At 40.6% G+C, this 13,775-nt stretch overlaps 1 protein-coding gene across 1 annotated transcript in view; it reads right to left on the reverse strand.

Moving 5' to 3' along the window:
- Window positions 1–13,775, reverse strand: part of LOC109567080 (ATP-binding cassette sub-family C member 4-like) — a 113,715-nt gene that overhangs the window by 58,181 nt on the left and 41,759 nt on the right. The window contains 5 exon segments of the mRNA XM_019971826.2: window positions 5,816–5,901; window positions 6,296–6,333; window positions 7,353–7,493; window positions 8,241–8,408; window positions 10,948–11,044. Of these exon segments, the coding sequence (XP_019827385.2) occupies window positions 5,816–5,901; window positions 6,296–6,333; window positions 7,353–7,493; window positions 8,241–8,408; window positions 10,948–11,044 (530 nt within the window).

Consider the following 13,775-nt stretch of genomic DNA (forward strand, 5'->3'; position numbering starts at 1 on the left):
GAGCTTATACCAATCCTCAAATTCTTCCAAAAGATTGAAGCAAAGGGAATATTCCCAAAGACATTCCATAAAGCCAACATCATCCTGATATCAAAACCAGTTAAAGATACTACCAAAAATGAAAATCATAGGACAATATCCTTGATGAATATAGATGCAAAAATTCTCAACAAAATATTAGCAAATTGAATCCAACAACACATTAAAAAAAAAATCATGCACTATGATCAAGTTGGATTTATCCCAGGGTTACAAGTATGGTTTAACATACACAAATCAATTGATATGATCCATCATATCAATTAAAGAAAACACAAAAGCCACATGATCATCTTAATAAATACAGAAAAAGTATTTGATTAAATTGAACATCCATTCATGATAAAAAAAAAAAAAAAAAACCTCTTAAGAAATCAAGTACAGAGGAAATAAATCTCAACAAAATGAAAATTATTTATGACAAACTGAAAGTATAAGTCTTTCATTCATGTCCAACTCTGCAACTTCATGGACTGTATGCAGACCATTAGGCTCCTCTGTCCATGGATTTTTACAGGCAAGAATACTGGAGTGAGTAGCTATTCCCTTTTCCAGGGAATCTTCCCAACCCAGGGATCATGCATTGCAGTCAGATTCTTTACCATCTGAGCCACCAGATTTTTTACCATTTTTTACCATTCTTTACCATAAAGCCACCATTTATGACAAAGCATACGGCCAATATAATACTCAGTGGTGAAAAGCTGAAAGCCTTCCTGTTAAAATTTGGAGAAAGACAAGGATGCCCACTCTCACTACTTCTATGCAGCACAGTACTTGAAGTCCTAGCTACAGCCATAAGACAAGAAAAAGAAATCAAATTTATCCACATTTTGAGGGAAGAGGTAAAACTGTCACTATATGCAGATGATAATATATATACAAAACTGTAAAGACTCCACACAAAAACTAATAGAACTGGTAAATGAATTCAGCAAGGCATAAGGATACAAGATTGACACACTGAACCAAGTTATTTTTTATACTCATAATGAAACATTATAAAAGGAATGTAAAAACAAATCAAAATCACATCAAAAAAACTTAAAATACCCAGGAATAAACATAATCAAGGAGGTGAAAGATTTATAAAACATTAAAAGAGGAAACTAAACATGATCCAAAGAAATGCAAAGATATTCCATGCTCTTGGATTGGAAGAATTAATACTGTTAATACTGTTAAAATGGCCATACTACCCAAAGCAATCTACAGATTTAACAAGATCCCTATCAAATTACCCATAAATTTTTCATGAAACTAACAAATACAGCTAAAACTTATATGGAACCACAAGAAATCTAGAACTGCCAAAGCAATCCTGAGGATAAAGAACAAAGCAGGAGTCATAGCCCTCCCAGACTTTGGATGATAGTACAAAGCTATAGTTATCAAAATGGTGCAGTTTTGGCACAAAAATAGACTATGAATAAATGGAACAGAGAGCCAAGAAATAAATGCATACACCTTCAACACCTGTTAAAGTTAATCGTCAACAGAAGAGGCAAGACTTGTTTATTATATACAATGTATATTATAAAAGACAGTATCTTCAGTAAGTAGTTTTGGGAAAGTTGGACAGCTGTATGTAAATCACTGATGTTAGAACAACTCTCACACAAAAATAAACTCCAAATGGCTTCAAGACTTAAATATGACATGACACCATAAGACTCCTAGAAGAGAACACAGGTAAAACTTCCTCTCACATAATTGTACCAATGATTTCTTAGGTCAGTCTCCCAAGGTGATAGAAATAAAACCAAAAATAAACAAATGGGACCTAATCAAACTTATAAGCTTCTGCACAGCAAAGGAAACCATAAATAAAATGGAAAGACAACCTACAGACTGAAAGAAAACCTTTGAAATTGATGTGATTGACAAAGCCTTAATTTTCAAAATCTAAAAACAGCTTATATAATTCAACGACAAGCAAACCTGCTCAAAAAATGGACAGATGACTTAAATAGACATTTTTCCAAAGAAGACATACACAGATATATGCCAACAGATCTATACAAAGATACTTAACATTGCTAGTTATGAAATGAAAACTACAATAAGGTACCACTCAACATCAGTCATAATGACCATCATTGAAAAATACAAATAACAGATGTTGAAGAGGGTGTGGTGAAAAGGGAACATATGTACACTGTTGGTAGGAACGTAAACTGAGGCAATCACTGTGGCAAACAGTGGAGGGTCCTCAAAAAACTAAAAGTAAAGTTGCCAGCAGTTCAGTTCAGTTGCTCAGTCATGTCTGACTCTTTCAGACACCATGGACTGCAGAACGCCAGGCCTCCCTGTCCATCACGAACTTCCAGAGTTTACTCAAACTGATGTCCATTGAATCAGTGATACCATTCAACCATCTCATCCTCTGTCATCCCTCTCTCCTCTTGCCTTCAATCTTTCCCAGCATCGGGGTTTTTTCAAATGAGTCAGTTCTTTGCATCAGGTGGCCAAAGTATTGGAGTTTCAGCTTCAACATCAGTCCTTCCAATGAACATCCAGGACTGATCTCCTTTAGGATGGCCTGGTTGGATCTCCTTGCAGTCCAAGGGACTCTCAAGAGTCTTCTCCAACACCACAATTCAAAAGCATCAATTCTTCAGTGCTCAGCTTTCTCTATAGTCCAACTCTAACATCCATACATAACCACTGGAAAAACCATAGTCTTGACTAGACGGAACTTTGTTGGCAAAGTAATGTCTCTGCTTTTTAACATGCTGTCTAGGTTGGTCATAACTTTTCTTCCAAGGAGCAAGCATTTTTAATTTTATGGCCAATGGCAACATCTTCAGTGATTTTGGAAATCAAAAAAATAAAGTCTGTCACTGTTTCCACTGTTTCCCCATTTATTTGCCAAGAAGTGATGGGACCGGATGCCATGATCTTAGTTTTCTGAATGTTGAGCTTTAAGCCAACTTTTTCACTCTCCACTTTCACTTTCATCAAGAGGCTCTTTAGTTCTTCTTTGCTTTCTGCCATAAGGGTATTGTCATCTACATATCTGAGGTTATTGATATTTCTCCCAGCAATTTTGATTCCAGTTTTTGCTTCATCCAGCACAGCGTTTCTCATGATGTACCCTGCATATAACATAAATAAGCAAGGTGACAACATACAGCCTTGATGTCCTCATTTCCTGAATTGGAATCAGTCTGTTGTTCCATGTCCAGTTCTAACTGTTGCTTCCTGACCTGCATACAGCTTTCTTAGGAGGCAGGTCAGGTGGTCTGGTATTCTCATCTCTTTAAGAATTTTCTACAGTTTGTTGTGATCCACAGAGTCAACAGCTTTGTCATAGTCAATAAAGCAGAAGTAGATGTTTTTTTTTATGGAATGCTCTTGTTTTTTCAATGATCCAATGGATGTTGGAAATCTGATCTCTGGTTCCTCTGCCTTTTCTAAGTCCAGCTTGGACATCTGGAAGTTCATGGTTCACATGCTATTGAAGCCTAGCTTGGAGAATTTTGAGCATTAACTTTACTAGCATGTGAGATGAGTGCAATTGTGCAACAGTTAAAGCATTCTTTGACATTGCTTTTATTTGGGATTGGAATGAAAACTGATCTTTTCCAGTCCTGTGGCCACTGCTGAGTTTTCCAAATTTGCTGGCATATTGAGTGCAGCACTTTCAAAGCATCATCTTTTAGGATTTGAAATAGATCAACTGGAATTCTATCACCTCCACTAGCTTTGTTCATAGTGATGCTTCCTAAGGGCCACTTACCTTTGCATTCCAGGATGTCTGGTTCTAGGTGAGTGGTCACACCATAGTGATTATCTTGGTCATGAAGATCTTTTTTGTACAGTTCTTCTGTGTATTCTTGCCACCTCTTCTTAATATCTTCTACTTCTGTTAGGTCCATACCATTTCTGTCCTTTATTGTGCTCATCTTTGCATGAAATATTCCCTAGGTATCTCTAATTTTCCTGAAAAGACCTCTAGTCTTTCCCATTCTATTGTTTTCCTCTATTTCTTTGCATTGATCACTGAGGAAGGCTTTCTTATTTCTTCTTGCTATTCTTTGAAACTCTGCATTCTAATGTGTTTATCTCTCCTTTTTTAAAAAATTTATTTTATTTTTAAACTTTACATAATTGTATTAGTTTTGCCAAATATCAAAATGAATCCACCACAGGTATACATGTGTTCTCCTTTGCCTTTCACTTCTCTTTTTCTCAGAGCTATTTGTAAGGCCTCCTCAGACAACCAGTTTGCCTTTTTCATTTATTTTTCTTGTATAGTCTTGATCCCTGCCTCCTGTATAATGTTACAAACCTCTGTCCATAGTTCTTCAGGCACTCTATCAGATCTAATCCCTTGAATTTATTTCTCACTTCCACTGTATAATCATAAGGGATTTGATTTAGGTCATACCTGAATGGTCTAGTGGTTTTCCCCTGCTTTCTTCATTTTAAGTCTAAAGTTGGCAATAAGGAGTTTATGATCTCAGCCACAGTCAGCTCCTGGTCTTATCTTTGCTGACTGTATAGAGCTTCTCCATGAGGTCGCTAAGAGTCAGACACGAATGAGTGACTTCCCTTTCACTTTTCACTTTCATGCACTGGAGAAGGAATTGGCAACCCACTCCAGTGTTCTTGCCTGGAGAATCCCAGGGATGGGGGAGCCTGGTGGGCTGCCGTCTATGGGGTCACACAGAGAGGGACACAACTGAAGCGACTTAGCAGCAGCATAGAGCTTCTCCATCTTTGACTGCAAAGAATATAATCAATCTGATTTTGGTATTGACCATCTGGTGATGACCATGTGTAAAGTTGCCATATGATCCTGCAATCCCACTCCTGGGTATACATCCAAAGACAACTGATTTGAAATGAAACATGCACCCTGTGTTCACTGCATTACTATTTACAGTAGTCAAGACATAGAAACAATCTAAATGTCCATCAACAGATAAATGGATAAAGAAGATGTAGTATACACACACACATATATAATGGTATACTGAAAGTATACACACACACGCGCACATATAATGGAATACTGATCAGCCATAAAAAGAATGAAATAATGCAGCATGAAAATTGCAGCAACATGAATGGGCCTAGAGATTATCATACTAAGTGAAGTAAATCAGAAAGAGAAAGACAAACATCATATCACTTACATGTGGAATCTAAGATATGATACAAATAAACTTATCTACAAAATAGAAACAGACTCACAGAGAGAACAGACCTGTGGTTGCCAAGGGGAAGAAGGGTGGGGGAGGGGTGGACTGGGAGTCTGGGGTGAGCAGATGGAAACTATTATACTGAGAGTGGATAACCAGATCCTACTGCATAGCACAGGGAATGGTATTCCATAGTCTGTAACAAGCCATAATGGCATATAATATGAAAAAGAATATATATGCACATATATATTCATATACACATATATAGCAATGGCATACAATATGAAAAGAATATATATGCACATATATATTCATATATGCATATATACATATATAGCATTCTATATATATGAAACTGAATCACTTTGCTGTACAGCAGAAATCAACACAACTGTACTAAATCAACTATACATCAATAAAATAAATTTAAAAAGTCTTCATTCAATCTCTTTCTTCTAGTCAATTTTAAAAATAATCATTCCAATTAATTCACAGAGTAAATGCAACTGAGACTTAATCTGTTAAGACATTACTGAATTACTCCTGGAAGCCCTAGTTGCTTGCACAGGCTCACTAAAAGCATTTCACACTCCTGTATAATAGAGTAGAAGATTCAACTTTACCTGAATAAACTACTAAGTACCAGTTCAGATTGATCGTCTTCATTTCATTTCCTTGTCTACTAACATTGATGTGGTGTTCATTCGCCCTATGGAATAGGGAAGAGAAAAAAATGCAGTAGATAGAATTAGGTAAAGACAAAAAAAAAAAAAAAAACCTCAATTTAGGAGACATGGTTTATGCTGGAAAACAATTCCCAGCTCATGGGGCCTGGTGTCCCTCTATCTTATAAAAATTCAACTTGAATCATGAGTTTCAGTTCTCAAACTGTCTACAAGGAAGCTGCTGAGGGTCAGACATGGGGACAGACCATGGGGGGGGGGGGTCATATTCCACCAGCAAGAAACTTTTTCTTCAGGGAAACTCCATGAGGGTTAGAAGAGGAGGCTGAACAAGCTCCACCACCCTCCCTGGCTCTGTGGGAATGGGAGGGAGCTTCCTGAGGACTTTCAGCACTTTGGGTCAGACCAGGAATCACTCACCAGTCTAAAAGCCACCAATCCTGCAGGACATAGGCAACCTGGGAGCAGGAAACAACAGTCACTCACACACTGATGTTACTGAACCCTCACATCCTGCTCACTAGGATGGGGGACGGAAAGGCTCCAGAGCATGGAGACGGTCCTTCCAGCTCAGGTCTGTGCCAAGCCCCACATCCCAAATGACCACAGGACAGGGGAGGGCATGCTGCATTTTAATATCTCCAAAAGACATTGTTATTTTCCTAGAAGCTCTCTGTCATGTACACACAACACCAGTAAAGCTCACTTATTTAGCTCCCCACAAAAAATGCTTTTCAATGCAAATCCAGATGAACTGCAAATACAGTAATAATGGTGTAAATGTTGGAGTTTTTCAAATGAAAGAAACTTAACAGGTACTGTGATGGTCAGTTTTCTATGTCAGCTTGGCCAGGCCAGTCTCCAGTGATTCAGTCACTGGTCTAGACATTGCCATGAAGGTATTTCGTGAATGTGGTTCACATCCATCATGAGCATGGAAGTAAAGGGGATCACCCTCAACACTGTGGTGGCCTCATCCAGTCAGTTAGCCCTGAACAGAAAAACCTGAGGCTTCCCGGAGGAGGAAGCAATTCTGCCTCAAGACAGCAGGGTCAGCTCCTGCCTGAGGTTCCAGCCTGCAGGCCTGCCTTCCTGATTTCACACTTACCAAGCTAGATCCCACAGCCTCATGGGCCAGTTCTTTAAATATCTTCATATACATACTAAGAATAATGATAAATAAAGTATAAGTGAAGTGAAGTGAAGTGAAGTCGCTCAGTCGTGTGTGACTCTTTGCGACCCCATGGACTATAGCCTATCAGGCTCCTCTGTCCGTGTGATTTTCCAGACAAGAGTGCTGGAGTGGATTGACATTTCCTTCTCCAGGGGATCTTCCTGACCCAGGAATCGAACTGGCGTCTCCAGCATTGCAGGCAGACGCTTTACCGTCTGAGCCACCAGGGAAGCCCATATAAAGTACAAATAATATGTAAATACCAAACTAAGGGCACAAACCAAAATAAATGTCCTTATTTACCTGAGCTGCGATGTTCACTAGAATAAGGAAAATGATGATAGACCAGTGAGTACCAGCTGTGAAGTAATTCTTGTAGGTCTTACAACCAACTTGTCCCTTTGAATAGTCCTCCAGGGGTAGTTTAACCAGTATATCCTCAGTCTGTGAGGGGAAAAATGTCAGTGAGAGATAAAACATTAAGTAATTAATCCCCAAATATCAAAAGTTCAACAGTAACTTTCATTGCAAAAAGGTGGGGACACACACAAAACTCATATGCTGGCAGGAGTGAAAGAGTCTGTCTTCTAAAGAGAAGGGTGTGGAAATACCTAGAAAAACTACATATGCATTTATGCTTGGATCCAGCCATCCCATTCCTAGGAATCCATTAGGGAAAAAAAAAAAAAACAAAAAAACATCATCTGCATGAGGCTATTCACGGTTGGCTAGTTTTGCTTAAAGTCAATCATGACTCTCAACACAAGCACACCATACCCAATTCAAGTATAAATGCAGAAGCTTGTTCAAAATAATACACAAAATGATATTGAACTAATGTTTAGCTTGTAATCTTTTATTTTGTCACTCAATGATGGAAACATAAAACATAACTGAGCCTCAAAATACTAGTCAAATACAGTAAACTGAGCTTGCACAGCAAGTTGGAGTAAGGTGAATCTGGGTAGCAGGGGACAGCATGTAATCAAAATCTATGTGGTTCCTGAATTTCAGAGAGTGATTCCTGAGTGTGGAATGTGAGGGACTAATCTGAACACTTATTAGAATCATCCAGGCTCCTGGGTTTGGATATCGAGGAGGACCTGTGTATGTATAACTGGAGCAGATTGAAGGCCCACAAGGCCACCAAGAGCAGATGGATCTGGACATGTTGCAGGATGAGAAACTCACATCGTGGTCCTCTGGGGCTGCATCTTTCATTGACTGTGTGGAGGACTCTTGAGGCTGGTCTGGAGACTTGGAAGATGGTTCAGGCTCCTCAGTCTTCTTTGAAAGGGAGTCAGAATCTATTCTGGATTTCAGGAACTCAGTGTAAGGCCCCTTTTCCACCATTTCACCCTAAAATTAAAAAAAAAATTGAAAGGCATGTATTTGCATTTGTTAATACTAACCTAATATAAATGCTAATCAAGAGAAGTAAACGGATCTTAAATTATGATTTTTGTAAGAAAGTGATCATTAGGTCTGAAATTCTGGAGGACAAATCTAGTTCGGTTCAGCTTGACATAGAACTGAGCATTGTGTTCTCTGCCAAACCCTGTGTTAGGTGCTGGGGTATATGAAAGAAATATGTTCTCATGTGTTAAAGATGGATATCATTAACATAAGAAATGGCAGGCCACTCCAGTATTCTTGGAAAATCCCATGGACAAAGGAGCTGGGTGGGCTACAGTCCATGGGGTTGCAAAGAGTCAGACATGACTGAGCAACTAAACAACAACATGTTTGAGAAATCTGAGCCCCACATTCCTAGGGGAGTGGAGAATCTACACATGGAACTACTTCTATGGAGTTAGAGATTGTACATTTTAATAATCTTTCCCAGAGTAGAACTTCACTTGATAAGTGAGGAATCTGGCCACGGGCCTGTGGAGCAGACAAGGGTTTAGGACACTGTTGCTGAGGCCCAGAGGCAAACAAGCCAAGACTGAAGCATCAACCAACCAGTAAGCCTGAAATATTCTCATTTATCTCCAGTCCACCACCAACCACACTAGGAGTTGTGGATTGAATGGTGGCCCCCCAAAAGTACGTTCAAGCCCTAAACATGACATCTGTGGGTATGACGTTATTTAGATACAGGCTCTTTGCAGATGTAATCAAGTAAAGATAAGGTCAGACTGGAACAGGGTGACCCTACATCCAGTAATACTCATGGCCTTATGAGAAAAGACCCAGACAGACAAGGGGACAATGGCCATGTGACATTAGAGGCAGAAACCATAGTGCTTCAGTTAGAAGCCAAGGAACACCAAGGGAAGCAGATGAGCACCAGAGGCTGGAGGGAAGGATTCTCCCCCCTGGAGTCTTCAGTGGGAGAATGGCCCTGCCAGTACCTGGATTTGGGACCCATAGCCTCCAGAACAGGGAAATGACAAACTTCTGTTGTTTTAATTCACCCAGTTTGCGGCGCTTTGTTACAGCAGCTCTAGAAACTGACATCCTAGCTTAAGCCCATGCTGCTGTCTCCTCAGCATTACTAAGACTTGTAACTGCTTCTGCTGTTACCCCTCCAGTGCATCATAGGACTCTCTTAACTCTCACATCAGACCACATCCCTCCTCTGCTCTGGACCATCCAAGGCTTCCATCCCACTTCCGGTCCCCTGCCCATTGCTCAGAGACCAGCTCCCTCCTGTCCCCTTGCTCACTCTCCTCAGACACACTGGTCTTCCTGCTGTTCCTCCAACCTGCCAGGTCAGCCTCATCCTGAGGACCCCCTGCTTCAGACCCCCTCCCCCAGGTGACTGTGTGGCCTCCACCTTCATGTCACTCAGACCCCATGAGGCAGCAGCTCCTCAAAGAGGCCAGGATGTCACCCTTTCTGTCACACCCATCCCCATAAGAACGGGAGCCCCGTGAAGGCAGGGCCTTGACCTCCTGCTGCACAGGCTCCCACATGGATCGGGCACATAGAGACCTGCGGGGAGCTGCCCGTGAGAACGGGGTCCTTTGTCCGAAGGACACAGCTCTGGGAGCTGCCTCAGTCCTTGAGGGTTTGCTTGCAAACATAGCTCTCTGTCCCGCCACCCCAGAGATTAGGCGCTTATTTACTGCAGGCACCTGGCATTCTGTGCAAACTTCTCACGCACAGAGAAATGTTATCTGGTGTAAGAAATAATAACAGGGTGCCATTCCCATGCTCTCAAGATTTCTTGTGACTGTTTGTAAGATGTATAGGTCAAACAAAGAAAATGTTAACTGTCTTGTCTTTCTCACGCTCTTCTGTATAAATATGAGATGCTGAATAAAGTTGGTGTCAGACTGCGTCCCTTCGTGGAGACGTGTCTGAACCTCTCGACCCCATCTTTGTTGTAGATTTCTCTTGCTTTAGTTTCTTTTCTCAGCCCCGCCGTGCACGTTCTCGGGACCTGATGGACTTTGCCGGCTGGCACCGGCAGAGACCTGCACAGGGAGACCAGCAACTGGAGACACCAGCAGAGTGGGCATCTCTGACCCAGGTGCTCGGCTACCCAGCCTCACTTCTGGTGCTAATGGAAGATGTTTAGTAAACTGCGTTTGACTATAACATGGTTACAATGGGTCTTAGTATCTATAATTTCCAAATTAGTATACTCTGACTCAAATCCTGGAAGGGGAAAACAAAATCTTGTATATAATATAGCATTATTATCCTTAACAAATTTCATTAGAACAGTGATGACTCAGTAATTCTACAGTAGCAATTTTATACACTTTAGGGTTTATGTGGCTTAGAGCATAATAGTGACATTTCTATGGTCTTTGAATTCATCCTCAGGGCATGAGTACCACCAGCTCTGGGAAGAAGGGGGCAAAAAACTGAGGGAGAAGAGGGCATTTATCATGACTCCTAGGAGAGTGCTAGCAAGCTCCACAGATTTCTAGAAACTACTTACATTTTCCAATTGCAGAATCTTACTTGCAGCTTTTAGGTACTGCAACTGATGAGTCACTAAAATTGTGACCTTATCTTTCAAGGTTTGGCAAATACACCTACAAATATAAAAGGTATGGCATGCAAAAGCACATTAATGGGGATATACCAAAGTAAAAATTTATACATTTAAAACATAGTGAGACAAAGACAACATAATAGTCAAAAATCTGCACTTTAAATACCAAATAAATGACAAAATTTAATACAAACATAAATCAATGAATTTGGCAAGGTCTTCAAATTCATCAGCAGCAAGCTTGACTCCAGCTCCACTAAAAAATATTCTAAAAAGCAATCCAGTGAAGGAGGCGCCAAGAGCTAACTTCTTTTACCTAAAACTCAGCTAAGCATTTATATATTTCATAAGAAAAGCAATTGAGCAACACTGAGATTCCAAAACTCAACTGAACTAAAACACTGTTATTTCTATGTGAGAATAGGAGAACAGGAATCTATGTCATATAAAAATGGTACAGGATGCTTGGGGCTGGTGCACTGGGATGACCCAGAGGGATGGTACAGGGAGGGAGGTAGGAGGGGGGTTCATGATGGGGAACATGTGTACACCTGTGGCAGATTCATGTTGACGTATGGAAAAACCAATACAATATTGTAAAGTAATTGGCCTCCAATTAAAAGAAATAAATTTATGTTAAAAAAACAAAATTATTTAACTCCTTGAAAAAAAAGTGTACATTTTTAGGCAGTTTTCTATGCGATTATTTATGATTTACGATGTACAGATTAACAACAAAAATGAATAGTTTCTTGATAACCTTTGCCAGAGTGCATATTTTAGACCCTTCCCCCCAAATAATATTAGACAGAAAATGAACGCTGGCATGGCCTCAACATTCTCTTCAACATTCCCAGTCCCATTCAGGAAGCAATTCTTCTTTCATTAGGACTGAACACCTTCCAAACATGGAAATGAAAGAACGGAACCCAAATGGCCCAAATCGGAGTGGAAATCAACCAACAAATCAAAAGACATACCAACTCTCTTAGCCAAGACCCCTGTGTGGTCAGACCACCCAAGATGGCTCTTCTCTTGTCCTCTCTACATCCCCTGCCTGACCCAGTGCCTGCTTCAACTACACCTCCTCACGTGACTGACCTTCCTATATGTTTGTCCCAGAGCCCAGCGAATGGCTGTTCTAGCTTTAGATCAGAACCCTCCACTATGCTTGTCAAAGGGGCAGGAGGGGCATGACCCTCTGCTGGTTTCCATGGTAACCAACAAGCCAACTGGATGTCAATTCCCCTGAAACTGGTAATTACCTCCTGCCTGTTAAGAGCAACAGCTGCTGCCAAGTTCTGCCAAGGTGTAACCCAACAATCCCCTCAGTGTCCTTCACATTATTAAGTGTCCTTTCACAGTAACCCCTCAATCTGCTCCTCATTTTATTTTTTTATTTTTTTTAATTTTATTTTATTTTTAAACTTTACAATATTGTATTAGTTTTACCAAATATCGAAATGAATCCGCCACAGGGACTCAACCCGTTTCATCCTACTGGGTCCACAACTCCTCCAGGAAGTTATAGCCTGGGTCCAGGACTCTGGTGACCATAGTCAGGGCTCCAGAGAGGTAACCTGGGAGCCCAAGGCCCTTGCAGAGCAAATCTCAGAAACAAGGGCCAGAGCTCAGCCTGTGAGTGAGTCAGATGGAGAGTCTGGAGGCAGCAGACTGAAGCTCAGTCCTTCTCATGAGACTGACGATGTCAGACGAGCTACTAAACCTCAGTTTCTCCATCTCAAACAATGTCAATGACAACTCACCCACATGTTCTGAGAAATCAAACCATCAATCCGCCCAGTAAAGGTCATCCCCCTTCCCCACTCCTCCCTAACCACAGGCTGTCATGTACTTTGGACTCAGGACAGAAAAGTCCTAAGTGGACACTCTGGACACTGGTTCTGTGATCAGAGGATCACACCCTAGGATGTAGACACAAACACCATCAATTCATTAAATCCAAAAGGATTCATTTTTACCCTTTGAGATGTAGGAAAACCACTAGACCATTCAGGTATGACCTAAATCAAATCCCTTATGCTTATACAGTGGAAGTGAGATAGATTTAAGGGACTATATCTGATAGATAGAGTACTTGATGAATTGTGGATGGAGGTTCGTAACATTGTACAGGAAACAGGGATCAAGACCATCCCCATGGAAAAGAAATGCAAAAGCAAAATGGCTGTCTGGGGAGGCCTTACAAATACCTGTGAAAAGAAGAGAAGCGAAAAGGAAAGATTCAGAACTCTGAATGCAGAGTTCCAAAGAACAGCAAGAAGAAATAAGAAAGCCTTCCTCAGCGATCAGTGCAAAGAAGTAGAGGAAAACAACAGAATGGGAAAGACTAGAGATCTCTTCAAGAAAATTAGAGATATCAAGAGAACATATGCAAAGATGGGCTCGATAAAGGACAGAAATGGTATGGACCTAATAGAAGCAAAAGATATTAAGAAGAGGTGGCAAGAATACACAGAAGAACTGTACAAAAAAGATCTTCATGATCAAGATAATCACTATGGTGTGATCACTGACCTAGAGCCAGACATCCTGGAATGTGAAGTCAAGTGGGCCTTAGAAAACATCACTATGAGCAAAGCTAGTGGAGGTGATGGAATTCCAGTTGAGCCATTTCAAATCCTGAAAGATGATGCTATGAAAGTGCTGCACTCAATACACCAGCAAATTTGGAAAACTCAGCAGTGGCCACAGGACTGGAAAAGATCAGTTTTCATTCCAAACCGAAAGAAAGGCAATGCCAAAGAATG

Source organism: Bos indicus, chromosome 12 (genome assembly GCF_029378745.1).
Source record: "Bos indicus isolate NIAB-ARS_2022 breed Sahiwal x Tharparkar chromosome 12, NIAB-ARS_B.indTharparkar_mat_pri_1.0, whole genome shotgun sequence".
Taxonomy (NCBI): domain Eukaryota; kingdom Metazoa; phylum Chordata; class Mammalia; order Artiodactyla; family Bovidae; genus Bos; species Bos indicus.